The sequence below is a fragment of the Spinacia oleracea genome, chromosome 4 (assembly GCF_020520425.1).
Source record: "Spinacia oleracea cultivar Varoflay chromosome 4, BTI_SOV_V1, whole genome shotgun sequence".
NCBI lineage: Eukaryota > Viridiplantae > Streptophyta > Magnoliopsida > Caryophyllales > Amaranthaceae > Spinacia > Spinacia oleracea.
Window position 1 is genome coordinate 159,804,845 of NC_079490.1, and position 26,055 is coordinate 159,830,899.

The 26,055-nt window shown below is 34.8% G+C and overlaps 3 protein-coding genes across 4 annotated transcripts; all 3 read right to left on the reverse strand.

The window, feature by feature from the left end:
• Positions 1 to 1,373: 1,373 nt before the first annotated feature.
• Positions 1,374 to 4,201, reverse strand: LOC130459571 (polygalacturonase-like). Its single transcript, XM_056827022.1, has 4 exons — positions 3,952 to 4,201; positions 3,148 to 3,420; positions 1,980 to 2,489; positions 1,374 to 1,865 (listed from the first exon to the last, which is right to left on the reverse strand). Exons 1-4 carry the CDS (start codon positions 4,090 to 4,092, stop codon positions 1,641 to 1,643), a joined length of 1,149 nt encoding a protein of 382 aa, XP_056683000.1. The 5' UTR covers positions 4,093 to 4,201; the 3' UTR covers positions 1,374 to 1,640.
• Positions 4,202 to 5,483: 1,282 nt separating this feature from the next.
• On the reverse strand, positions 5,484 to 13,366 carry LOC110774673 (glycerophosphodiester phosphodiesterase GDPDL3). Of its 2 annotated transcripts, XM_056841298.1 has the most exons (10): positions 13,144 to 13,366; positions 10,306 to 10,599; positions 9,526 to 9,638; positions 8,863 to 9,364; positions 8,656 to 8,694; positions 8,119 to 8,397; positions 7,304 to 7,446; positions 6,056 to 6,536; positions 5,640 to 5,978; positions 5,484 to 5,604 (listed from the first exon to the last, which is right to left on the reverse strand). In XM_056841298.1, exons 1-9 carry the CDS (start codon positions 13,256 to 13,258, stop codon positions 5,671 to 5,673), a joined length of 2,274 nt encoding a protein of 757 aa, XP_056697276.1. In that variant the 5' UTR covers positions 13,259 to 13,366; the 3' UTR covers positions 5,484 to 5,604; positions 5,640 to 5,670. The 2 variants fall into 2 exon arrangements, with proteins under 2 accessions (XP_056697276.1, XP_056697275.1); XM_056841297.1 differs by having other exon boundaries at positions 5,484 to 5,978.
• A 1,699-nt stretch (positions 13,367 to 15,065) lies between these two features.
• LOC110774676 (glycerophosphodiester phosphodiesterase GDPDL3) lies at positions 15,066 to 23,337 on the reverse strand. The gene is made up of 9 exons (XM_021979234.2): positions 22,742 to 23,337; positions 21,106 to 21,399; positions 20,170 to 20,285; positions 19,539 to 20,040; positions 18,903 to 18,941; positions 18,506 to 18,790; positions 16,978 to 17,120; positions 15,784 to 16,264; positions 15,066 to 15,681 (listed from the first exon to the last, which is right to left on the reverse strand). The coding sequence occupies exons 1-9, from the start codon at positions 22,839 to 22,841 to the stop codon at positions 15,392 to 15,394; spliced, it is 2,250 nt and encodes a 749-aa protein (XP_021834926.2). The 5' UTR covers positions 22,842 to 23,337; the 3' UTR covers positions 15,066 to 15,391.
• Between the last annotated feature and the right edge of the window lie 2,718 nt (positions 23,338 to 26,055).

The following is a 26,055-nucleotide window of genomic DNA, read 5'->3' on the forward strand; positions in this document are numbered from 1 at the left end:
ATTTTATTCAGACTTTTAAATTTACTTGAAATCCTCTTTGTTCGGTTTCCTACTTGAACCAACGTTTCTCATTTGACCTTTTGCATGTGTGTACAATTGTGCATGCATTGTTGCGTACCAACAAATTGAAATTAATGATAAATCACCCTTTTACAAAAAATTTGTTACAATTCAAACTGTTTTTCCCTTTTTTGTGATTTATATATAATGAATTATATAGTCATGTAAAATCTTGTTAGATTCGTCTCAATATATATTTTCAAAATATGAACTTTTTATAATTTTAGGTAATGTGTCTTTTGAGATAACTACAAATTTGCATTGGCAAACGTAAAACATCAAATGATCCAAGTAAAAAGAATGGAAGAAATATGCCCGAGTGAATCGTGCACCCAAGGATATTTTGATGTACGATCCATTGGTGGTTTCTACCACATTTTCTCCTCATATGTAAGGAGAAAGTTGATTGAGTACACAGTACACCCGAGTGCATCTAATATGCTCTATATATTAAGCATAAGTGTAACTGTGTAAGTTTATATGGTCTGATAGGAGACTAAACGTTTTATAGCCCAAATTTTGCGAGAAAGGACCTTATATAATTTTTTTTGTGAAATCAAACCTTTGTTTCTAGTTTTTGTTGTCAGTTTTCAGATTTAATATTACTACTATAGGTGTGACTAAATTTAAATTGGTTATTTAACTCAAATAATACTTCATACTCGCAACGTTTGGACTTTTGCCACTATTCATATAATATACTTTGACTATTCGTAGTATTTTTTATATAAGATAAAACATAGTCATGTGGGATCTTGTTAGATTCGTCTCAATGTGTATTTTTAAAATATCAACTTTTTATAATTTTTGCATAAAGAGAATTTAAGATATAAATGATCAAAGTTATACATCGGCATGCGTGAAACTAACAAACGTTGCGAATATTAAAAGATGGAGGAAGTATAATTTTCAAACAAATGAAACCAAAAATTCAAAATTGACAGTGATGTCAAATAAGCCTTTAGTTGCGAGGTGTCATAGAAAAAAACAATCAACTAATTCCTTAAATATTCTATTTTTTTTTCTTTTCAATTTGGATATATATTTAGTGCTAAAATTTGTATACTCCCTCCATTCCCTAGAACTCTAAAGATTGTCCCATTTGACATTTTACAGTCTCTAAGATACGACTTGAAACATGAATATCACTAATTATACACGCATAACATTATAAAAGTTGATATTCAAATATTGAAACTATTCTAACAACACTCAATATTATTATATTATTTCTAATTTATGGACCCAAAAAGTTGTATTGGGACAGGATATAGAGGCGGAGGGAGTATATTAGAAAACGTGACCCCGGACAATTTCCAATCACACAATTTATTCATGCATCAATATATCATTTCAAACCCAAAAAAAAAGTGCGGGGAGCCCTCATCCTACGATTACATTTAAACAAAGGGAAACAATTGAGATCATGTACGTACATTGGTCGATCCGTACATCTAAAATACACCCGGCGTATCCTAACCACCACAATAGGCATAAAAATACCATTGGGTGCATGGTACAATTAAAAGGCCGGATCTCCGATCCCTGACCTAATTTAAGTATGATGTACGTTGTTATGATCATGAAATACAAGGTTTAGGCACTTGCATACCATACGCCTTACCACTAGCATATGAACAAGTTGAAATTGTAGGAAATCCAGACCCCTTAATGTTAATGTCCCTTAACTCGATTTCACCGCATGGATTACTCCCACTGCACTTTATATTCACTGCTACATTCGTCTTCGACGTCCCGTGTATGTTTCTGAACTTCACATCTCTTATTTCAACTCTTGAATTACCCTGTAATTAATAATTATATATATATATATACATTCAACCTCAATAACGTTACGTCAAGATCGTTCATATTAATAAAATGCGAATTAATATTTGTATGTATATATATGTACGTACCTTGGCACAAGTTTTTGGGGGACAATAATTCTGGTCAATAATAATAGGGTTATCCACATACTTCATGAAAATATTCTCATATCGAACATTAGAAACCATCCCAGGCATATTGGTAGCCTTAGTCTTGATCCTCAAACCATTAGTAGTACCATACAAGTTACAATTTTGAACAAAGATTTGTTCAACTTGTTCATTAGGTGACCATCCTAAACTTCCAATGCTAATCCCATGACCAGGACCACAATTAACTCTATTAACACTAATGTTTTTCGAGCCCGTTAAAATCGCAACACAATCATCCCCAGAAGCTATAGAGGAGTCATAAATTTTAATACCGTTTGAATGTCCGATCTTAATGCCATCAGTGTTAGGGCTATCTGCTGGTGATGATATTGTTATTTGGTTTAATGTTGTGTTGTTGCATCCAAATAAGTTCAAGTGTGTGCTTCTGCTGTTGATAAGCTTCACATTTTGTGCCTTTGAGTTTGTCACAAAGCTAAATCTCACCAGCTGAAACAATATATGTCAATATTACATGTTTAGATTCTTATTAAACCATTTGTTCTGTCTATATTCACATTTCAATAACACGTGTATGATATTTTTGGATTTCAGGTGGACACCAACCAAACATCTCAAGAGTTGACTTATATGGAATACGTAGTATAATAGAAATAAATTTACTTTGTATAATTTGTTAATTTTCTTAATTAATCTGCTTGATAAACAAAATAGTGCAATTTGATTTGAAGATAAATAATTAATTGGACATCTTGATAAAATGGAAACATATTGTTAAATAATTTTTAAAATATCTAAACATCAAGAGATACTTTAATGATTATATCCTATATTCCTAACTAGGATATCATTCTTTTTAGCACACTATTCAGTATTTTTTTTTAAAGATCTTAAATATCTGAAGTCTAAACATTAAAATATTTTGACTTTTATTTTGATAGTGCATAATACCAAAAGTCCTTGTTCGGTTCATCTTACAAAAATAACGTTAAGGGAAATAATAATTTATTATAAAAGTCAAATTAATTGAGATAAATCTGAAATAGTTTCATTTATCTGAACTTATAATTTTATATTGCTAAAAATCGGGTGAACTAAACACATCATGTAATAAGGAAATAAAAAAAAGAGTGCTTATACAACTTACTGTTGGAAGATCTGGAGAGCCTTGTTTTGGTCGGCCTTGACCGTCAAATGTTCCACCTCCGCTTAGGGTCAGCCCATGAATATACCGAAACTCGATCCAAGTGTTCCCTTGTAGGCCCAATGGAGCCTTTAGAATGCCTGAGTTCTGAAACTCTATTGGGCCATTACATGGGCCAGAAAGTGACACTGAATTCACCAAGTAAGTACCCGAATATATAGCCAATTTGGATCTACCCTTCCATTTGCATGCATCATGCCATGCTTTCAGCAGTGCCTAGCAAAAGTTTTGGGTTTAGAAAAACTAATTATTGAAAAAGTAAAGTAACGGAAATCGCAACTCCCTCACAACCTCTAAAAAGTACCCCTTATTAAGGGTTTTCGAATTTAGAAACAAAAAGAAAATACCCGTATGAGTTTAGTTCTATGGTTTTGTATGGTTGTGACTTGTGAGGTTGTACCACATCCAATATACTTCTCCTGTTCTTGTTTATATAACACAATTGAATTTTGGAAATTATTCACACATGCTCCTTTGACTTGATTTTGTGGTTTATACTTTAGAAAAAACATAGTTATGTATGGTTTTATTAGATTTATCTCAATAAATATTTTTTAAATATCAACTTTTTATAATTTTTTCTTTTCCAAAATTGGAGACATTAATGTTTGAAATCGTCATTGACAAACGTGCCTAAATAATTGTGTCATTTAAAAAAGAACGGAGGAAGTATATAATTAATCAGCAATGTATAAGTTTAAAGTTTAAACAGTAATTAGGGATGGCCGGAGAAAATGACTTAATTACCTGACTGCTGTCAACTTTTCCACCATTAACAGCACCATAATCCTCCAAACGGAAGACTCTTGAGTGACACTGCCCTGTAATTAGGCACAAGATTAACAACACTAACAGAGTAAAATTTGAAATACTCGATTTAAAACCCATCTTAACTATATATACTACTCGGGTGTATGTAAGAAATTGTATATGAAACTCAACCCGAGTCTATGAAAGAATTGTTTGATAAACTCTATGAAGCTCTAGGATACATTTTGGTAGAAATTTTTGCTTTATATATATATAAGAGGTGATCAATTATTTATCCTAAGGTTGATCATGTTTATGTATAATTGGGAGGTCAAATTCTTTTAATTTTTGAGGTATAATTTGATTATTTATTTCCTTTTAAGGATATTTTTACCATAAATAAATGAAATCATTAGTGATTGAGTGATAAAATCTGGACTTCTTTGAATAATAATTTCTTTGCATGATTGTTTGATTCTAAATAAAATGTTTCTTTATTTGAAAAATATGGAAATCAATGTTATATTCTTGATATTTTAAATAAAATGTTTCTTTATTTGACCTTTTATGAAATATTAAAAAAAAAAATTGTTGATATTGTTTAAACTATTTATCCTCATTTTATAAGTCATTTATAATTTTCTACCTATGTCGGCCCAAAAAATAATTACTTCGTATCATAATACTCCGCACTAGTGTTTTCTTATATTACTTGAACTCTTCATTATATCTCAAGTACCCGTGTCTGTTACTCAACGCCTGGACATGTGCATTAACAATGATTCTATACGTACACTTGGACACGTATCCGTGTCCGATATGGATAACCTAATCCGAGTGTTCCTCAAATTTTCAATATAAGGATTAAGGAGAAAATAAATGTGAAATTGTATTAGCGCACACTCAAAATAATGTAGAGCTGTCATTAAACACAGTGATGGTTTACAATGAAAATAAAAAAATCCATTTGTAACAATTTGTCTCAAAACTATGTACTTATGTGCTTAATATCATGATATTGAGATTATGTTCATGTACAGAATCGTTAGGTTCACTCTTAGTAATATGACTAAAGATCAATTATATAAATGATTGTATAGACACAATTATGATTATGATTATGTATTCCGATATTATCATATACAGAGTACTTCGTATGAAAACTAGAAGTTACGTGATTTTTTTTTGATAAGGAAATAAAACTATGCGGACTACCTAGCTCACCCTTTGCCCTTTGGGATGAAATATAGATTCCGAGATGAAGAAAAGAAATGGAAGAGAACAAAGATACTACATTCTCACCTCAAAGTTTCCAGCCCGGGTTCCAAGAAAACTCGGTGAGTAGACTTTGTACTTCATATTAGAAAATCTAGCTAAGCATGCCAGAGTGAATATGACAATCTCACTTGAGAGTTGAGATTTCTATTAACTACCAATAACTAAAAACAGTGACTCATAACTTGAAAGGAGACTTGGAAAATAAAACAAGATTACGTTGTGAAATTGTATATTGAGGTATTTACTCACAATTTCAAACAAAAAGAAGACTCATTAAATTATAAATCGTAATACAAATGTTATAAATATACCCTAAAAGCTCCACATTTGGAGGGAGAGGGAAAAGGGATGAACAAGGAAACAAATTCAAAAAATCATGTATGGGAGGAATTAATACTCTGCAAAACAATCATGTATGTACGAAGAACACGAATCCTATCAGAAGAGAAGAGCAGCTGCCACGATTAAAGCTAGAAGGGATAACAAGCCAGAAACAGCAACTTGTTGTTGGCCATTTGTCGGTCTTGATGTCGGGGTTGCTTCTGGTGGGGATGAAGCACTTGATGGCACCACCGCGGGAAGAGGTGGCTCTGCCACGTCTTCCACTGTGAGGAGTGGTGTAGGAGCTGCTGCAGGAGCAGGCCCAGCAGTAGGCCCAGGAGCAGGCCCAACCAGTGACATCAGAGCACCAGGTTGAGCTGGCATCATGTAAGCTGGTGTCTCATCCATCTTCAGACATAGATTCCCTGCACAACATCAAAATTTTAGTAAGGTCAAATAAATTTGAGATGAAAAGATGAAGGGACATCAAAATTGAACTTACTCTTGTATGCAGCAGCAGTTTTGGGGAAGTCCGTAATGACACCATCAACATTAGCAGCATTAACGAATGTATTAATCTGGACTATAGGATCAGAGAAGGCGTCGAATGGTATGCTACTAAACTCATTCATGAGAACCTGAACATACACAGAAAGATTAAATGCTTGAAACTGTGACACAACATCTGTCATATTTTGAAGGAACCCTGCTTTAAATGGAAGGACAGACATCCTGTCCACAACAACAGAATCAGCAAAAGTCTGGATATCTGCAATGGTGTCATTCAGGGCTCCACTAATTGTCTCATCGACTTCGTAGACAAGCTCATAATTATCCCTCCTCATTGCCTTGAGTACTGAGCTGCTGGTGGACTGAATCATAACCTTTGTTGCTGTTGAACTGTTATAACCAGCTTCGTCTAAAGCATCCGAAACAGCATCAGTTATACTCATCCCCTGATTAACTGCCAGGTATTGTGCGTTCTGAACATTAACATCAGTAAAACAGCCGATCAGATTCCATTGAGCTTTATGTCACATACAGAGTATATTATTTTATGTCACCTTTCCTATTACAGTAAAGTTTTATGGTAAAATTTCCTAATATTACATTACTAGATTAAGTGATGGGAAGACGATAAAAATAACGCAACTATTACGAAGGGTCTTTTTGTAAAATCATAGCATATCTGAACTACGAAGGTCAGGAATGTCGTACTATTACGAAAGAAACAGCAGCAACTGCAAAAGCACAAGCTTTATCAAATCCTACTACATCAAAATTAACATTACCCAAATGCCTCTTAAGAGGTACCTGCGGTCCTGCCTTAAGTAGTGTAAAGATGCAGCCTTAGCACTTAGGCCTTCGCTCTACGAAAATAGAAAGGTTATTTTAAATACGATGATGGTTTGCTACTTCACGGTAGATAAGAGGTACAGCAAGTTCAGTAAACCATTTTTAACTTATATAGTTCACTGTAGTCCTGAAGTTCAAAAATGATGAATCTTTCTTTAACTTATAAACCATTTTAATTAAATCCGTTACTTACATTTAGGTCCATACTAATGTCTATAATTCCCTAACAGGCTACACACTTACTCCATGTTCCATCTATTTTTCGACTGCATGCTACTTCTAAATATTATACTCAGGATGATTCCAAATTGTAAATCAGAAACTTTGCCAGAGGAAATTAAAGGAGAAAAGAACGGTCCATCTGGACTAATCACAGCTATGACTTCTTACTTACCTCTATCTTAATCAACACACCAGAGAGCGAAGAAGAATTTTTCGCTAAGTTCAAGAAATCGGCCAAGGACACAATTCTTCCGGCAGTCCTGAATTTTGGGTTTCTCAGAAGTAATGAATCTGAGTATGGACTGGATATCACAGCTGCAAGCAAGGACAAGTAACGAGTAAAATGTCAATTAACAGTAATAATATTATAATGTTACTTTTCTCTAATACAACCAACAGATAAAGAAGAAGCAGGTAACTTAGTGAGCGACTGGCGACAATGGCAAAGATCAGCTGACCTTTCAAATAGCTCAATGAACAAGGAAGTCCAAAATAAAGTTCTATGAAGTTTTATGTGATGAATCAGTTTATATGCCTAGGTCGTTCACTAAAGTAATGATCTATGTAGTATGATACAAGAACAAGATCTTACATAAAAATAGCAAGAATAATGATTGACTACTTCAATCTCTTGATCCTAGATTTTTCAAACGTGTCACTATATTTTAATATTACTTTCAGTTCCAGAACGGATGCATTACATGAAGCAGTGACCATCAGAAGTACTCGGAAAAATTCATAAATAAAACAGTAATGACTATCAAAAGTTAGTTTTGTTACTTAAGCCAGCATTAGGATGCTTAATAAAAAAAATCTGAACTTTTTGTATGCAGCAGCAGAAGACACTCTGCAACTATACCTTGCTTGCGTTAATGGAACAATCATAATCATATAGCATGCAGAATTCCAGACACTAATAATTCGAAGTCAAGTATGATATATATATATAGTACATAAATGTAACAATTGGTAGAAAATCCCACTTACGAGTCAAGCCTTGAATATCAGTCCAGCTGAGACTAAATGTGAATAATCCAGGAGCTGGCTGAATTTCATCAACAGTTGACATAAGGGTCCTGAATTGTGTGGCTAATGTGTTATTCAAGAGATTGACAGAGCTCAAACAGAAAGGTACGCCATCATTTGACATTTGAACTGGGCAGTCAATCACATCTGCACCATCTCTAATAGCATGTGCATATGCTTCATCAGTACAACCAGGGAAGTCCCCACTAGCTCCATCGTGAGATATAACCAAGGGCTTAGCTGAAATCCAACAGATACAGATAGGAAAAATCTAATTGATGTTAATACAAGGAATGATAGATCAACCATCATTTTGGTTAAGGTAACAGTTAGAAGTTGAATAAATAAGCAACTTCTAACAGATGATTTTGCAAAACACCCCTGAATTGGAACTGTTTGTTCATTTCCTTAGTTTAGTTACTAGTTCATCATGTTAATGCTTGATATCTCAAGACACAAAAACACAAATTGAAATTCAATAAAAGAAAAGCTACAAACCTTGTGCTGATGCATTTGAGCCAAGATGGGCAAAGCAATCTGCAAAAAGTTAATACAAAATTAGCATATAATTAACTAAGAAATTCTTACACCGTATACAGTTAGGTCCAAATCTATACATTATGGCCCTAGTTGATTGCGATTAAAAAAACGAAAAGCGGCATGGAACACAGAAAAAAAAGAAAAGAAAAAAAGAATACAGCTCACCTCTGGCTTCTGATGGTGTTATTGGGAAGTCAGACAGCACACCATCCACAGAAAAGTCCCCATTGTCAATGAAAAAACCATACTCGGCAACTGGGTTGTAACTGTAGTTGTAGGCAATAGATACATCGTTTGCAAAATCTGCAGCAAAAACTTCAAGCCCAACTCTATGAGCATCTTCCACCAGAGAAGTATGAGGTAGCAGATACGATGTTGCATCGAGAGGCCATATATATGCCTTCGGGACAAGGATCCCAGAAGCGAATGTCGTAATCATGGAGAGATTTGTCAAAAGAGAACCATAAGTCTGGTTGGTTGAAGGTTCTATTGCATCCTCGTCAAGAAACCGTAAAACCAATTTTGTTCTGGTTGATGCCAATGGCCTTCCAAGTCCTCGCAAAAAGTTGACCTCAGGTGATGAGATATGGCTTATGCTAATGTTCTGTGAAGCATTAAGGATAAAGCTCCTCATGCTCAAATTGTGCTGGCTATAGAATTCATCATGCTGCAGAGAATACCAATTATAAAGTATAAAAAAGTTATATATAATTCTAAGTTTTTTAAGTTTTAAAGGTCTTAGAACAATTATTTCCAACATTTAAGGCGCCCAATATATAGCTAATAAACAAGCCTTTTATATTGAACTAAACACTAAGCAAGTCCTACCTGAACATTTAACCAGAAACCTGCAGGTTCGCTTTGTATAAACACCTCCTCAACACTCTGAATTGGGAATGCACCATCAAAAGCAGGACTTCGAGTATATATTCCTTGAGTTACTGCAGGATATCAGAGTAGAAGTCAGTACCAAACATCAAAAGTAAAGAAATACAGACAATGAATTCAGGAAACGCTTCACAAGTACTTCCTCAACGATTCAGTGATTCATCCCTCACACAAGAATGAAGGTGAGGAAGTCTACTTATACGCAGTACATGTTTTCACGAATTTCCCCATCTTTTAATATTAGAAAACTTAATTTAAAGTGTCAGAAGAAAAAATGAAACATAAAGAGAAAAGGGATGCTACAAATATCCTTAATATAACTGCTCAAATTTAGGAGACATGCACTACTACTCTTGTCCTTTATTTTTGGACTTGACATCCACATTCATTTACAGTATTAGTTCGAACACCAACAAAAAAAGTACTCAAGAAGTTCTGGATTCTCCAAATATCTCAATGAAAAAGCACATGTTAATTTCTCAATCTATTGTCGTATTGAGTTTTTCATACATGTTCAAAAGCTATGTTATTCAGACTCGGCTACTAGTGTTCAGATACAGCAACAATTCAAACTCTGGTTATTTTAACTAAAATCTTTGGAAAATCCGAACTTGACCGTTAAGCCACCATAGTCCCCCAAGTAAGATGTACATTTCAGATGAACAAAGTAGGAAATGTAACAAACAAAACACATGAATGAGGAGATTTCGGCAAACTTACAAGGGACTGTTGATAGTTCCTCAAAAGTAAAATCGATGGAGAAATACCCATTTGTAGGTACACCATTAACATCATACGAATTACTCGCATTTGGAAATACATTTTGAATGGCAGAGGAATTGTCCAGTTTGATATTAGGGAAGCATATTCCAATTCCATCTCTTGATAATTGAACATCACACCATACCACCAAATCAGGCACACTAACCCCAACTGCAAACTGGTATGCAGTTGCACTAGAATCTGGAAACAACCCTGAAAATCCACCTCGTGCAATTACTAAAGGAGGGGATCCTGCATATTGAACAACAATCCAAATTTTTTAGGTATTAGATATTATCAAAATTCAATAAATTTTACAACTTACAATGTAAAAATGTAGCTTAAGAAATACCCAGGTCAATTTGAACATGTTAGCTAATTAACTAAATGAATTATCATTACAATTAACAGTGAAATACCCAATTCAATTTGAACAAATTAGCAAATGAATTCAATTAATATCATTACATTTGACCAAGAATTCAAATGAAGTTATGATTTTTAAGATATTCCCAATTCAATTCGAATAAGTTAGCAAGTAAACCAATGAAAAACCATTAAATTTACCATGAATGCCAGTGAAGAAATATACTTTAAGAAATTCCCAATTCAATTTTAACAAATAACCAAAAAAAATTGATTAAAATTGTATTAATTGTAAACATAAAGACAGAAAGCTAACCCAATTATGTGTGCGAAGTGGGAAACATTTTTAGTTGATTTCCAGTTGAGTTTGCCCATTTAAAAGAGGGAGTTTGTCTGAGTTTTAGGGTTCTTCGTGATTCATCATCTTTTCTGGGTTAGAACTTAGAAGCTGCATCTTTTGTGCGGCATGGCATATTGGCATGCACCATGCAGTGTTAAGCGCACATGACATGCATGATTGTAATAGGTCTCTAATCTCTATACTTGAGAGAAACCTTCTTCCAATAATGTGTGAAAGATTAACTGGGAGATTTGACTTTTGAAAGGTTTGGTTGTCATCGACTCGACTTCAAATATTACCGAGTGACATTTATGAAAATAAATTAACTTGAAATTTAGATTACAACACTCTGTTAGGTAAGATCGGAAAGTGTTACTCCGATTTACCTTGCCATAAATTAACAAATGGTATTAACTCTTTTGTAAATTATGGGTCGACGGCAGACATGTCAAAAATCGACCCGATTCGAAAACCGACCCAAAAATATTGGGTCTTGAACAAGATTTTGTGACCCATAACCCGGTTTTATCCAAACCCGAGCAATCCAAAAAATAATGGGTCAAAATCCGACTGAACCCGTTTTGGATCCAACCGATTGAAAATCATTGTATTTATAGTGATAAATGAGATTATGAGAAAATTTAAGCATAATAAGCACGTTGTATTTACTATTGTTGTGTGTAATAGGATTTTAATTTGAATTATACGCCATTTTAGGATTGCATTTAATAAACTTGTGTAGAAAAATTTGTTAACTTGTGCCCAAAATTTGTATATATATCACCTAAATTAATTAATGAAAATATAATGCGCGTTTTAAAATCTCTCAACCCGTTGAGTCGACCCGAACCCGAAAGTTTTGGGTCTTGAACAAGCATTTGTAAACCCAAACCCGAAAGCGACCGACCCGGTTCAACCCGAGACTGAAAATATTTTTTTACAACCCGACCCGAACGACCCATTTGACAGGTTTAGTAGGTGATTCTGAGATCAATTCTCATCCCCACCCTTGTGACTCGTTTGCACCAAAAAATCTTGTTACGGAGTATAATATTTCCTTAATGATACTTTTATCAGAAAATGAAATACGGAGTAAAAAAAATTTAGATGATATCGAGGCTCAATTTCTCCATGAGTATTTATTCTTTGTTGGTGGAAAGTACACTTTCTTGGTGTTCAAATAAATGTAGCTCCATTCTTTGGATGTCTTCTAGAAGTTCCTACACCTTGACCAAACTAATACAGATCGATGCTTACCTTTTTCATAAAAACCTTCCACTAATTTTCAATTCCATTCTTTTGACGGAAAACAATAATTAATACTTATAAATTTAATAAATAAATAGATGACAGCTATATATTGAATGTCACCAACAGAAATGACATCATATATCTATATTATTTAATTATTTTCCGCAGTCGGATTTCATCGTTCTCATGTTAAATGGTTGGCAATGTTGTAGGCTTGTAGCTAGACCCATCAAAAATCGACCCGATCCGAATCCGACCCGAAAATACTGGGTCTTAAACAAGATTTTGTGATCCGTAACCCGATTTTATCCCAACCCGAAAAACCCGAACAACCCGAAAAGTAATCCAACCGAAACCATTTTTGACCCGATCGATTGAAAATCATCGTATTTATAGTATAAACGAGATTATGAGAAAATTTAAGCATAATAAACACGTTACCATTGTTGTGTGTAATATGATTTTAATTTGAATTATACGTCATATAAGGTTGAATTTGAGTAAATATAAACTTGTGTAGGAAATTTTGTTAATTTGTGCCCATATTTAGTATATTTATCACCTAAATTAATGAAAATATAATGCGCGTTTTAAAATCTCTCAACCCGTTGGGTCGACCCGAACCCGAAAGTTCTGAGTCTTGAACAAGCATTTGTAAACTCGAACCCGAAAGCGACCGACCCGATTCAACCCGAACCCGAAAATAATATTTTACAACCCGACCAGACCGACCCGACCCGTTTGACAGGCCTACTTGTAGCTCTTTAGCAAAAAGAGTACACACTCCATAGGAAAAATGACAGAAAAACAAGAGAAATTAAAGAGTTGTACATACATACCGTCAAGTGTCAACCATTCAGGGTTAGAACTGCGTCGTTGAGCAGAAGTAAACACAAATAACTGAAGAACCAGAATTAAACCTCCTAAAACCTGAATTTTTTTCCTGGAGAACATTTTTTAAAATGTTTTTTTTAGTTTTCTAGATTTTTATGTATTTTTTTTGATAAAAGTTTCCAGAGCTCAGAAGAGAGGAGAGAGATTATTAGAGAGAAGTGGCAAGGATGTAAGGAGGAAGACTTTATATATGTTGGATGTGTATTAAATACTAACATCGTATAAATTACGTGTATGAAATAGCTAAACAACAAAAAAAGAAAATATAAAAAATGAATTGAGGCAAAACATTCATACGGTCCATGTTTTGGAGCAAAACGCGGTAGCACGTATATTTGTTTTGAATTTGATTATTAAATGAACAAGTCATAATATTACAAAGGAGATTCATCATCTATCATCAATCATCAATCATCTATCATCTATCATCTATCATCTATCATCTATCTGCAGCCGGCATTGACAACTTGTAACTTATAAGCCAACTGGTGAGCATACCAAACAAAATCTTAATGAATTAAGAGAATGAAAAGTGCTACTGGCTGAGGTGACAATTGTGCCCTTTGAATGAATGAATAGAATCACACTTAGTTTTAGTCGATTCAACTTCTTATTCTTTTAGGAAACTTTGTCGATTAAACTTGATTTTGGGTCATATTCAAGTGTTGTCGATTATTATAATGATACACTGACTAATCAATTGTAAATAGACTTTAATTTTCAAGTTGAGTAATTTGTTCCATCATTTTAGTTTCATTTTTAGTTAAAATCGACTCAATATTGTATAATTTGGGGTAGACTTGTGTATTCAGATACTGTCAGCTTTACCAATTGTAATGACATATAAGAGCATCAATTGTAGTGGACTCTTAGCCCACTCTTACAGAGAGAGAAATTTTAAGAGTTATCTCTTAATAAAAAAGAGCTAACTCTTAGCTACCTCTTATTTAGAGGCTCTTATTTAGAGGTTGATTAAGACATCCTCTAAATAAGAGGTAACTCTTATAAATAAGAGTGGGATGAGGTGGATGATTGTGGGAATATTAAACCATTTTTTGACATTTTTGTTACAAAAAATAAAAATAAATACATGTAAAAGTTGTTTAAGAGGGAGTAACTAAGAGATACGGAGTAGTTATTTCTTGGATTTTTTGATAGGTAACTCTTATTAAGAGAGGGTGATGAGGTGGATAAAGAGAGAGATTAAGAGTGGATAAATAAGAGTGACCCTTATAATTGATGCTCTAAGTAGAGTCTACTTTTCAATTCAGTCCAAAAGTAATAGTCATAGTTAACACTAAAAACACATGGTAGAATGACTAGAATTATTCCGTTTACATAGGCAGTTAATGGCATGCTTGGATCTTATTTTTCAATCTTTGTTGATCATTTGAAGTTCAGCCAGCTTCTACCAATCTACATGTCCTTAATGCATTGAGGAGTGAGGATAACGATTTGTTTAGGGGGGAGGCAAGGGGCTATTATTTTTTTTTTTTTTGGTGTGACAAATTACAAATGGAGGAATTGCGCACAAATCATCTGTCTTAATCACTACGTAAAGACATCATGCGATTTGAGTGTATGAGGGAGATTGGAAGTGTCTTGGACCGACTTGTGTAATCATTAGAGATACCTTCGCTGGCTTATGTGAAGTATGAGTAATTTAATTAAGAATGAATGATTGTGTTGGCGATGATTGATTGGTTGATTGATTTGATAGGATTTCTAAGTTATGAGCCTTAGCCTAAATGAAAGGCTGGACTTCAACTACTGCAGAATTACAGATACATCATCTGTAAACAAAAACACCATCTCTCTGAGGAAAATAAAATGGTGTGAATGAACAAGCCAATGTAGAAAGCAACAATGAAAGAGAGAATCAATAGAGAGAATCATACTCAAAGAATAACTACAGTATCACTTAATTTATCTTACAGACTAGACTTACAGCAATACAAATGAAAATAGGAAGATACAAGGAGTGAGTGAATTTTTGAGTATCTGAGATGGTATGTACTTCATTTTGCAACTCCTAGAAATGATTAAGAATGGACATAACCTAAACGCTTCCGTAAGGATAGAAACAAAATCACATTATTTAGCTACGAGGAAAAACTTGGATTATGATGAACATCGATCTGCAGCACCAAACTCCTTAAACAATCAAGTCAGTGCCTTGTATATGAACTCCTATCAAAACAGCAGTGCAGCAGCTACAATGATAGCCAAGAAAGATAATATTACCGAAGCTGAAATCTGATGCTGGCTGTTTCGTGATGTTCTCGGGGTTTCTGCTGTTGCTGGAGCCGAGGTATTCTCCACAGGAGCCGGCAGAGGTGACTCTTGCAGATCAGCAACATTCAGGAGTGGATTAGGAGCCTCAGCCGGAGGCAGGAAACCCGGGGTTATCAGTTGCGTCAGTTGACCAGCCTGAACGGGGCTCATGTATGCCGGTGTGTTTTTCATCTTTAAACACAGATTTTCTGCAAATATTTACATTAATTTAATCACCAGAACTAACCAATATGGATCATTCCTGCTGTTCTCACAGGAACTACAGTAAACAAGAAACTGTTAAAACTTACTCTTGTAGTCAGATGCAGTTTTTGGAAAGTCTGTAACGATGCCGTCAACTCCACCTTCAACAACATATGAATTGATCTCGACAATTGGGTCAGAGAAAAAGTCGTATGCTTGGCTGACAAATTCATTTCTGAGAATTTGAACATACACGGGAAGCTTCACTGACTTTAACTGCTTTACAACATCAGTTGCAGCAGTGAGGAATCCCCCACTTGTTGGCAAGATGGACTGCTTGTTGACAACTACAGAATCAGCAAATGTCTTCATTAAGGTGATGGCATCTCTTGGAGCTCCTCTAATAGACTCATCCACTTCGTAAACAAGTTCATATTTCTTCCCCTTCATCGCCTTCAGGACCGAGCTATTGGTGGACTGAATCATAACCTTTTTGGCTGTCGTGCCATTGTACCCAGCTTTTGCCAAGGCATCAGTAACCGCATCAGTTATACTGAGGCCCGCGTTTAGAGCAAGGTAATTTGCATTCTAGATCACCATCAAGAAAACAAAGGATTAGACCTCATTTCAAACTTGGTATATTTTCAGTGTTGTACGAAAGAGCAGCGACAAAAACAACTCACATGCCCTACCTTTGTCCCAAAGACACTTTCATTGTTTTTATTTTAAGTTGTCAGAAATGAATTACACTTCCAAAGACAGTAATGAAATAGCTTAACTACCATACTATCATGATAATCAACAAACCCACAATAATTTCCAATGCCTCCATCATCATCATTATCATTACCCCATTGCCTCCACTTAGTAAAAAAAAAAAATACTCTTCTGTAGTTCTGTGACAGACAAAGTAATATCTGTATTAAGCTTCTTTGTGCCGTGACAATACAGATAGTCAGATGATCCATACTAAAGAAAAATATGTCTTAACTCTTAAGTCACACCAGTGTGACGCTGCTTAGAATCGAATATGTTGCACTTTCGCTTTTAACAATTTGTTAGAACTGCATTACATTTGTTTTTATTTCGTGTTCCAGTAGCTAACTACATCCATTATTAGTTAAAACACCCATTGGGAGCCTCGCAGCATGCTATGCATTCTACTGCCAGATGTCACACACAGAAAGATATGAGATTGAAAAACCAAGAATTTTGCTGAAAAGAACTAGAAGTGGAATAGTAGCCACAACTTAATTAAAGAATGAACGCGATACAGGCGTTCAAAATTCAAATACACTTACCTCAATCCTGATCAACACACCATATAGTGATGTAGCATTTTTGGCAATGTTCAAGAAGTCCTCCAAGGATACAATTTTCCCAGCATGTTTGTTATTAGGATCTCTGTACAGGAAATAATCAGTGTACGGGTTCGATAACACAGCTGCAAGCAGGGAAAAGAAATTACAGAGATGTCAATGCACTGCTATAGTGTTAGACTGCTACAAGTTTCTAAAATCAATCAGCAGATAAAGAATGAGGGGAAACAATGGGCATCTGGCAAGCATTTATATCACAGGAAAAAAAAAGTCAGCAGTGTCGCCAAAGCAGCATGTCATGGAACAAGCTTCGTGGTCGCAGCATGAGTTGACAAATTGAAAATGGTTCACTTTATTCAAGAGATTTGAAGACAGGAATATTATACGAAATAGCTGAAAATATACTCCTACATATTAGAACAATATATTGTAATTTTGCATAGAAATAAAAAGTTCTAAACATTTATAGCGACTAAAAGTATGACTATAAATCTTATGTCACAGTATATGTGTTAAAAAGTAAGTGTGAGTATTGTGTCCCACGTCAGAAGATGAAGCAAAGAGCTACTTTTTTATAACCTAAGTGGGCTACTCCTCCTATTGTCAATCGGTTTTCAGATGCAACATCATTTGGGCTATGTTAGTGGGCTTCTGTTTTCTCCTTGATTTTCCCGTCTATTATAATAATACGAATTTTATTTTATCAATGCGTTGAACATTTTCAATAAAAGGGTTAAAGTTGTTAATCAGCAAAGCAACAGTCTATAACGAATGTTGCAGAGTGATTAAAACTTGCATTGCTGAAGCAAGTTCAAAGCCCGTTACAGAAACAACCTTCCTGCAACAGAACAGCCTTATTCTAATTTCATGATCCAGATGATTGAACTCATGGTAAAAGTAACATACTGCATAATGTAGTTATCAGTCTTCCTTCCAAATAGCTCAATAACCAAGAAACAGAAATAACGAAGTTCAGCAGAGTCTATGTCCAATTGTCCACTAAAGAAATTAGATGGTTAGGATAGCAGCATATTGTCTCATCCGTCTTAATTGTTCAAGCATAAGGTCTATAAAAGAGCATAGATTCTCACATCGGAGAGGTAAAAGAAAATTGGTTGACTACCAGAACCATTTCGAAATAACCAACCTTTTTCCCATATGTTGCAAAAATTCTAGAAAGTTTTCCAGAAAGCACTAATCACATGCAAACATGCCACAGTGATAAATAGTTTATCAAAATAACTAGGAGAAATCAGTCAAATAACTAAATGTAGCAACAAGTGATAATCAGAATGGTTTTTGAGAACACCTTACGAATATTTATTTTAGGATACAGACAACTCCTTTAAGTCGTCATTAGTTCATTACAATGCCAAATTAAAATGGTTGTACATCTCTAACTTTGTCACAGGGAAGCAGCTTATCATAGAGACCAACGATATCAGAGGAAGATAAAGCAAACATGTGGTAGAAAAGCAAGATAGAAGCCCAATTATTCAATACCACTTACGAGTCAAGCCTTGAATATCAGCCCAATTCAGACTGAACGAATATATTCCAGGAGCTGGCCCGAAATCTTTAACCGTTGCTATTTGACTCCTGAATTGTGTTTGACCGACCAACGTGCTATTCATGAGATTAACAGTACTCGTACAGAAAGGTATCCCGTCCTTCGACATTTGAACCGTGCAATCAATCACGTCTGCTCCATCTTTAATAGCTTGTTCGTATGCTACATCAGTACAACCAGGGAAGTTTCCACTCGCCCCATGATGCGATATAACCAAGGGCTTGGCTGAAAGATGAAAAGACAAGAACAGAAACAAAATGTTGGCGGTGTTAATGCTTTGATGATTAACGTCAGAGCACGAAAAATAGTTAAGGCCTGTGAGGGGGAAACCACAGACCTTGTACTGATGTATTTGTGCCTAGATGGGCAAAACAATCTGCAAGAGTTGACACAATGTTAGCATACATACACACATAATTATCAGGTACACACACTTAAGAAATTTTAATACATGGGAATTAAGATGAATTACATAGGGAAACTCAAGATGTAAAAGCTTCATTAATCTTTTTATGTGAAAAATCCCTTTTCAGTTGTTATTAGGAATTATAATGTAGATATAATTTCGGTGTTTGTATTACGTAGAGTTTCCTAATGCTATTAGGTTTAGGAATTTATGTGGTGTTATTGTCACCCCAAGGGAGGAAGTACACAGTGAGAACCACACTAATCACCCATTATCAACAATAGAAAAAAAGTAAACATATTTGAAACAGAAAACAAGCTACTCCGAATAACATCTTCACATAACCCAGCTTTTTGTTTGTTTTGTTGAGGGGATCTTCACATAACCCAGCTATAAAGGAAAATTGTGCAATATACAATTCTCCTCACCTTCTAATATGCTTGCAGTTAATTTATTATGGCAACACTCCTATAATATTATTCTTATAACAGTTATTGGATAATTAGTTTACTAATTTTGCATAGGACACCTAAATATTATGCATAGTAGACCGAAATTACAGCTTACCTCTGGCTTCTGATGGTGTTATCGGGAAGTCAGATAGCAAACCATCCACAGAGAAGTCCCCATTGTCGATGAAAGAAAGATACTCTTCAACTGGGTTGTAACTATAGTTGTATGCAAAAGTAGCATCATTGGCAAAATCTGTAGCAAAAACTTCAAGCCCAACTTTATGAGCATCTGCCACCAGAGGAGTATGAGGTTTCAGATATGAATTTGCATCAACAGGCCATATGTAAGCCTTTGGGACAAGGATTCCCGCAGCAAATGCCTTAATCATAGTAAGATTCTTCAAAAGAGAACCATAAGTCTGGTTGGTCGAAGGTTCTGTTGCATCCATGTCAAGAAACTGGAAAACCAATTTTGTTTTGGTAGATGCAAATGGCCTAGCAAGTCCTCGCAAAAAGCTGATCTCAGAAGATGAAATATGACTAATTATCACTCTCTTGGAAGCACCAATAACAAAGCTCCTCATGCTCAGTTTGTGCTGGCTGTAGAAAGCATCATTCTGCACAGAAAATTAAACCTTAAAGATATATATTTAAAAGCAAGTCAAACGACACATTACATGAGACCAATTAGTGACAACATCTAAAATGTAACAATCAATATCTATATTGCTAAAAGCAGGCTATACCTGAATATTTAACCAGAAACCTGCAGGTTTGTTTTGCATAAACACATCCTCTACAGTCTGAATTTCGAACATACTACCATCAAAATCAGGGCTCCGAGTGTAAATTCCTTGATTTACTGCAGCATATCAGAAGAGAAATCATTGTCAAACAAGTTTACAGAAATGGAATGAAATAATGTACTCTAGAACTGCTCCACATATATCCTCAGTACAATATATCTCATGCATGAATGGAAGTGGGGAGTCCACTTAGGCACAACTCCCATCCTATAAACGAAGGACAATATCATTTGTGCTTCAGGAGAAAATGAAACATAAAAGTTCAAAACAAAAATTTGAAAAAGCTTTACAGTGTAGTTTCCATATTTAGAAGCCATGCACTATTCCTTTCTCCTTGAACTTGATATCCAGATTCCAGAACAGCTCAGTCCTTGGCCCTTAGAGGCCCTACCAAATATATTGTGCATTTGTGCTGAAAACTTATACTACCTCCTTCTGAGAGCAGTAGGCAAATTTAACCTCCCTTATCAAAATTCATTAACTTTGACCATAAACTTGCTGAACTATACATTGAGCTATGACGTGAAAATATCATCACTAGGTTCATAATTGCCTTTTGGTGATCTAAACGTATTTGCGTTATTAGCAAATTCCAAGCAGCATTTTAGTGGTAAGATACTTATACAAGAATATATTAACATAGTTTTATAATGATATAACGATAGAAAATAAAGGTTAAAGTGGAAAAGGTTTGACAAAGAGTGTCAAATATGACTTCTAGCTTGTACTGTCTCTAAAGGGAACTGGGCACTGGGGACTGCATGCTACAGCAGACAGCAAGGTCTCTCATGGAAATGGAAATCCTTAACAAGTTTCAGAGAACTAACATGGAAAGTAGTGCAAGAAACACATGAGAAACAGATTTTGAAAGCTTACAAGTGACTGGTGATAGTTCCTTGAGAGTAAAATCAACGGGAAAATACCCTTGTGTGGCAACACCATTAAGAGTATATGAATTCCCTCTCTTTGGATACGCTACAGAAATGGAAGAGGAATTGTCCAGCCTGATATCTCGGAAGCATATACCAGCTCCATCCTTTGTTAGCTGAACATCACACCATAAGACCAAATCGGGCACACTAGTCATCATTGCCAAATTGTATGCATAAGAACTAGCAGGAGGGAACAACCCTGAGAATCCATTGCGTGCTATAACCAGTGGTGCTGAGCCTGAAAAACGTTTTCTTTCCCCATTAGATTAGAAATATGTAATGCTAAACATTTAACATGAATAAATAGATAAGAATGCATCATATGTGAATCAAATTGAACTTGTAGCACATACGTGGATAAAAAATAGCACTGAAGTACATGACATACAAGAAGATGAAAGAAAAACTTCATGGATATTACCTAGTCAAATTTGGTTAGTCAAGGACCTTGTTCGGTAATGTTGTTGGCTGGTTAATTGGGATTGTTAGAAGATCTAGTAGTGCTAGTTGTTTGTATGGTAGTACTAGCTATTTACAAAGATGTCTGGTAATATGCAACATAACCAACAATAGGGCGAAACAGTTAATAGCCAGTGAGAAAAGACTGCTCCGATTACCAATCTGATTTTAGATTAAATACAAGCTTTTCAGCTAAGCTAAGCCATTAACCAAACATGATTTTGACGGTTTGACCACATCAAATAAGGCAAAAGACTGAAGCCAGTTAGCAGTTTAGCACACAAGGCAAACATTTAAATTAGAACATTACTGAATTAGAACTCCAAAATTGCAAATATTAATAATCATCGCTTCACTGCAACTAGAGTAGGCCTTTTTTACGTCTCAGACAAAAGGCTAATATACTTGAGCAGGCATCAAATATAGAAGGATCTAAAATCAACAAATAAGACATAATCCATAGATTATATTATTCCGGCACTTCATTTCACCTCAAGGGTTTATGTCCGATAGTCGACACTTGGACATATGTAATCAGGTACGACATTCAAGACACTCAAAATCATGCGATTTTTACATGAGATGACCACATTTAAACACTTCTAGCCGAGCCTAACATAGTCCATACTCCATAGGAATGAAGTGATGATTGTCAAATGCTAATCCTCTAAATTGAATATTGTCAATTAAAACATGATCCGCAATCTAACTTTTGAAGACCTTGTATTAATTGCAATGTTGGCAACAATGGCACCCAATATTAAAATCCCAACAAATTATCAAATCTTGAATCTAGTACTCTACCAAGTGTTATCTTCAACCCCACATAAAAATTCCATTGATTAATTAACCAGAAAATTCAGCAAAAGTAGTTATAACTCCCACTTCAGATCTCACATACTTCAGTCACAAAATCACCAAAATGAACACAATAAAATCCTAAAATAAATCCAAATCTACCCAGAAAATTAAACTTCATCGGTAAACAATCACAAAAAATAACTACAACCCAGTTCACAAAATCAAATCATTAACTAACCCCAAATTCCTAAAACATGCAAAAGAACTAAACATCAAGCAGAAATGCTGAGAAGTAGGAGAGAGAAAATAGAAAAGAGTACCATCAAGTGTGAGCCATTTCTGGGCAGAAGCAAATACAGAGAGTTGAAGTAGAACAGCTAAAGTAATCACAACAACACTAATATGATTAGAACTTCCCATTGCCGGAAAAATTCCCGGCGATATATTATAACGCCGGCGGCCGATATTTCGGGATTTAATCACTAACTTGAAGTGGGTATTCGGCGGATTTTGTCGAAAAGTAGCTGAGAATAAAAACGGTGACAAAAATACAGCTCCCAACTTCCAAAGAGGAGAGAGAAAGAGAGACAGACAGAGAGAGAGAGAGAGAGAAGGGAGTGTGAAGAATCGGGAACTTTACAGGTTGGTGGGGTTTTTAGTGGATTTTAAGTGTTGTAGATTTACGTGTTGAATTATAAATTAGGAAAATTAAAATCGATACTGTGAAGATTTGGGTTGATCAAATTCATAAAATGATTGTGGGAAGTCAGGTTGTCACTCACAGACAACCATGCTGAGATGTGATAGTGGGAAAGAAGAAAGGAAAAAAAGAGGCGGCTTCTCAACGGCTAAGCCGCTTGATTAGGGAACTTGCAATAACGTGATTAGGATAGGAAAATTGCAATTTAGATGTACATACGACTATACGAGAGTATGGTGCGCATATATAAGTAAATTTATAGATAAATACCAAGTAAATTAATCACTTTGATTTTACTTATTTAAGAAATTCAAAGAAAGATCGATAATTAAATTTGAATAAGGGTTGATGAGCTCATAAAGGTCTAATTTTCTACTTATCTTTTTTTTCTTCTCTTACATACTCTGTATATCGGTATATACTAACATTATGAATTGAGATGAGTGGTTATTCCCTAAAAGATTAAGTTGGATTGATATGAAGTACAAGATTAATAAGCCTAGGAATGTTCAGATTTTGTTCTCTACAAGGATTAAGTTTGCTAAAAATTGGCAACTACTTGCGATATATATTTTGTACGAGTATATCATTAACCCAAATTTCACCATTTTAAGTGACAATATTCACTTATATGATATCTCCAATATAATACTGGTTAAAATATACGAAATATTAGACGAGGTATATCTAATATTTTTAATCTATTAATCGATCAAAACTTTATCGAATTTTCTCTCTCTCAGCCTTCAGCCCATTCAAGTTGATAAAATTAGCTTCACTTTGCATAGGTGTACATAACAACAACATAACATAGGTGTACATAACAACAACAATGACTTAATTAAGATGTCAACTGATATTAATACTTTGTCGTTCTATAAATCAACTTCATGTTATGAATATTCTTTATACAACTTTATTATAATATGGAGTCATCAATAATCCAACTTAGCTAGCTGCATGTGATCGAGTCAAGACGAGCATGCAAATATTTCATAAATTGCATCCACATGAGTAAATGACAAGCCTCTATCCATCATGGCCTTCCCCAAAGGTTACATTGTAATTACACTAATTTGTTTCAAACTCGGTATCATAATATTATTTGAAAATATGTTTCACGTACATGCAAATTTGAGCCTCACTATTCTCTTAAAATAAAAAATATTACACTTATAAATGGGTTAATACTTTTAATTTGAAAATTATTAGATGCACTCGGGTGCACCGTGCATCCAACGATATTTTTATGTTCATTGGTGGTTCCTAGTTTCCTACCACATTTTCTCCACATATGTAAGGAGAAAATGTGAGAGGGTGCACCGTGCACCCGGGTGCTTGTAATATGCTCTACTTTTAATTAAGACACTATATATCGATATTTTTATGAATGGTCATTTTTGTTTTCAACTATTCCCTCCGTCCCTTTTTGGCTCCGTTTGGTAGGGCGTAAAACGTTTTCATTAAAATATGATTTTCCCCTTTTTAATCATTTTACATTGTTTGGTTGGGTAAGGATTGAAAAACAATTTTCCATGACTCTCTCAAAGGTGGAAAACTCTTTTCCTTCTTTCCTCCTTACCTCCCTCTCCTTTCTTCCCCTCAATCTTCACCATCTTCTCCCATTTTCCTTTAAGGTACCAAACAAAGGAAAATTAGTTTGGAAATGCGTTTTCCCTTAAAAAATGTTTTCTATCGAAATTTGTTTTACAATGAAAACGTTTTACGCCTTACCAAAAGGAGCCATTATTCTTTATGTTTTCAGTTTTTAGTGTCCCACTTTAATTTATACACTTGTAATATTTTCTTTTATATTATAATATAAAAGTTCCTAATATTCTATATATCAAAAATCGTGCCAATTGGAGTAATTACTTAAACCAATCAAATTCATTAGGCTATTAAATCTCTCACACTTTCGTATTTGGACTTTAAGTCCTTCTCATTTTCCCAATGTCAAATTTTGGATAAAAGTAAAAACATTAGTATTAATAAATATAATTTGCATTATTTAAGTAAAAAAAATAAAAAAAAATTATTCACATATATTATTTGTTAAATCACGTACATAATACCAAACGTAAAAAAATAAAAAAAAGGCGGCTAAGGGAGTAACTTTTAAAATACATTGAACATACCTAAAACTCAAAAATAGAGAGATCAACAAGGATTGGAATTGAACATACCTAAAACTCAAAAGTAGAGAGATCAACGTGGATTTGAATTGAACATACCTAATCTATTGGGGAGAGTATTGTTTAATTAGCTTAGGTATGTTTAATTCCAATTCCATACAACCACTAACTATATTATAAAAATATTTTACTATCAATATTCAATAGGGATGTCAGTGGGACGGGTTATATGGGAGACCCGCCCCGCATCAGTCCCAAGTAGGCGGAGATATTTGGCGGGTGATGGAGCGGGGATGGGTATAAAAATCATATCCGTCATGGGTGATGGGGCGAGTGTGGATTTTGTGTTGGACCCGCCCCATCCCCGCCCGCCCCGCTCCATCCCCACTTGCCCCGCTTGATGCTCGTCAACCCTAGTCGAGTATAATTTTCTGTGTGAATTGAAAATTTTAAAGAAGATAAAAAGTTGAATAATTTTTTTGATTCGTTTGGATTTATTTGTAGTATGTCATAATATGAATTAAGGAGAAACTTTTAATTTTGTTTGTTCCGATTTTTTGTTATGGAAGTTACTTTTTCCATAATGTTTGCTAAATAAGAAAAAACTAGGTGGGTGTTAGCACGGATATGGGGCGGGGATGAGTCGGGAATGGATACCCAAGCGGTGGTGGAGCGGGGATGTATTTTAGTTCGTACCTGTTGGGGCGGGAATGGGGATGAATTTTGTACCCGCCATGGGTGATGGGGCGAGGATGGGGATGGAAATTTTAGGTGGGGATGGGGATGGAGGGACCTACAT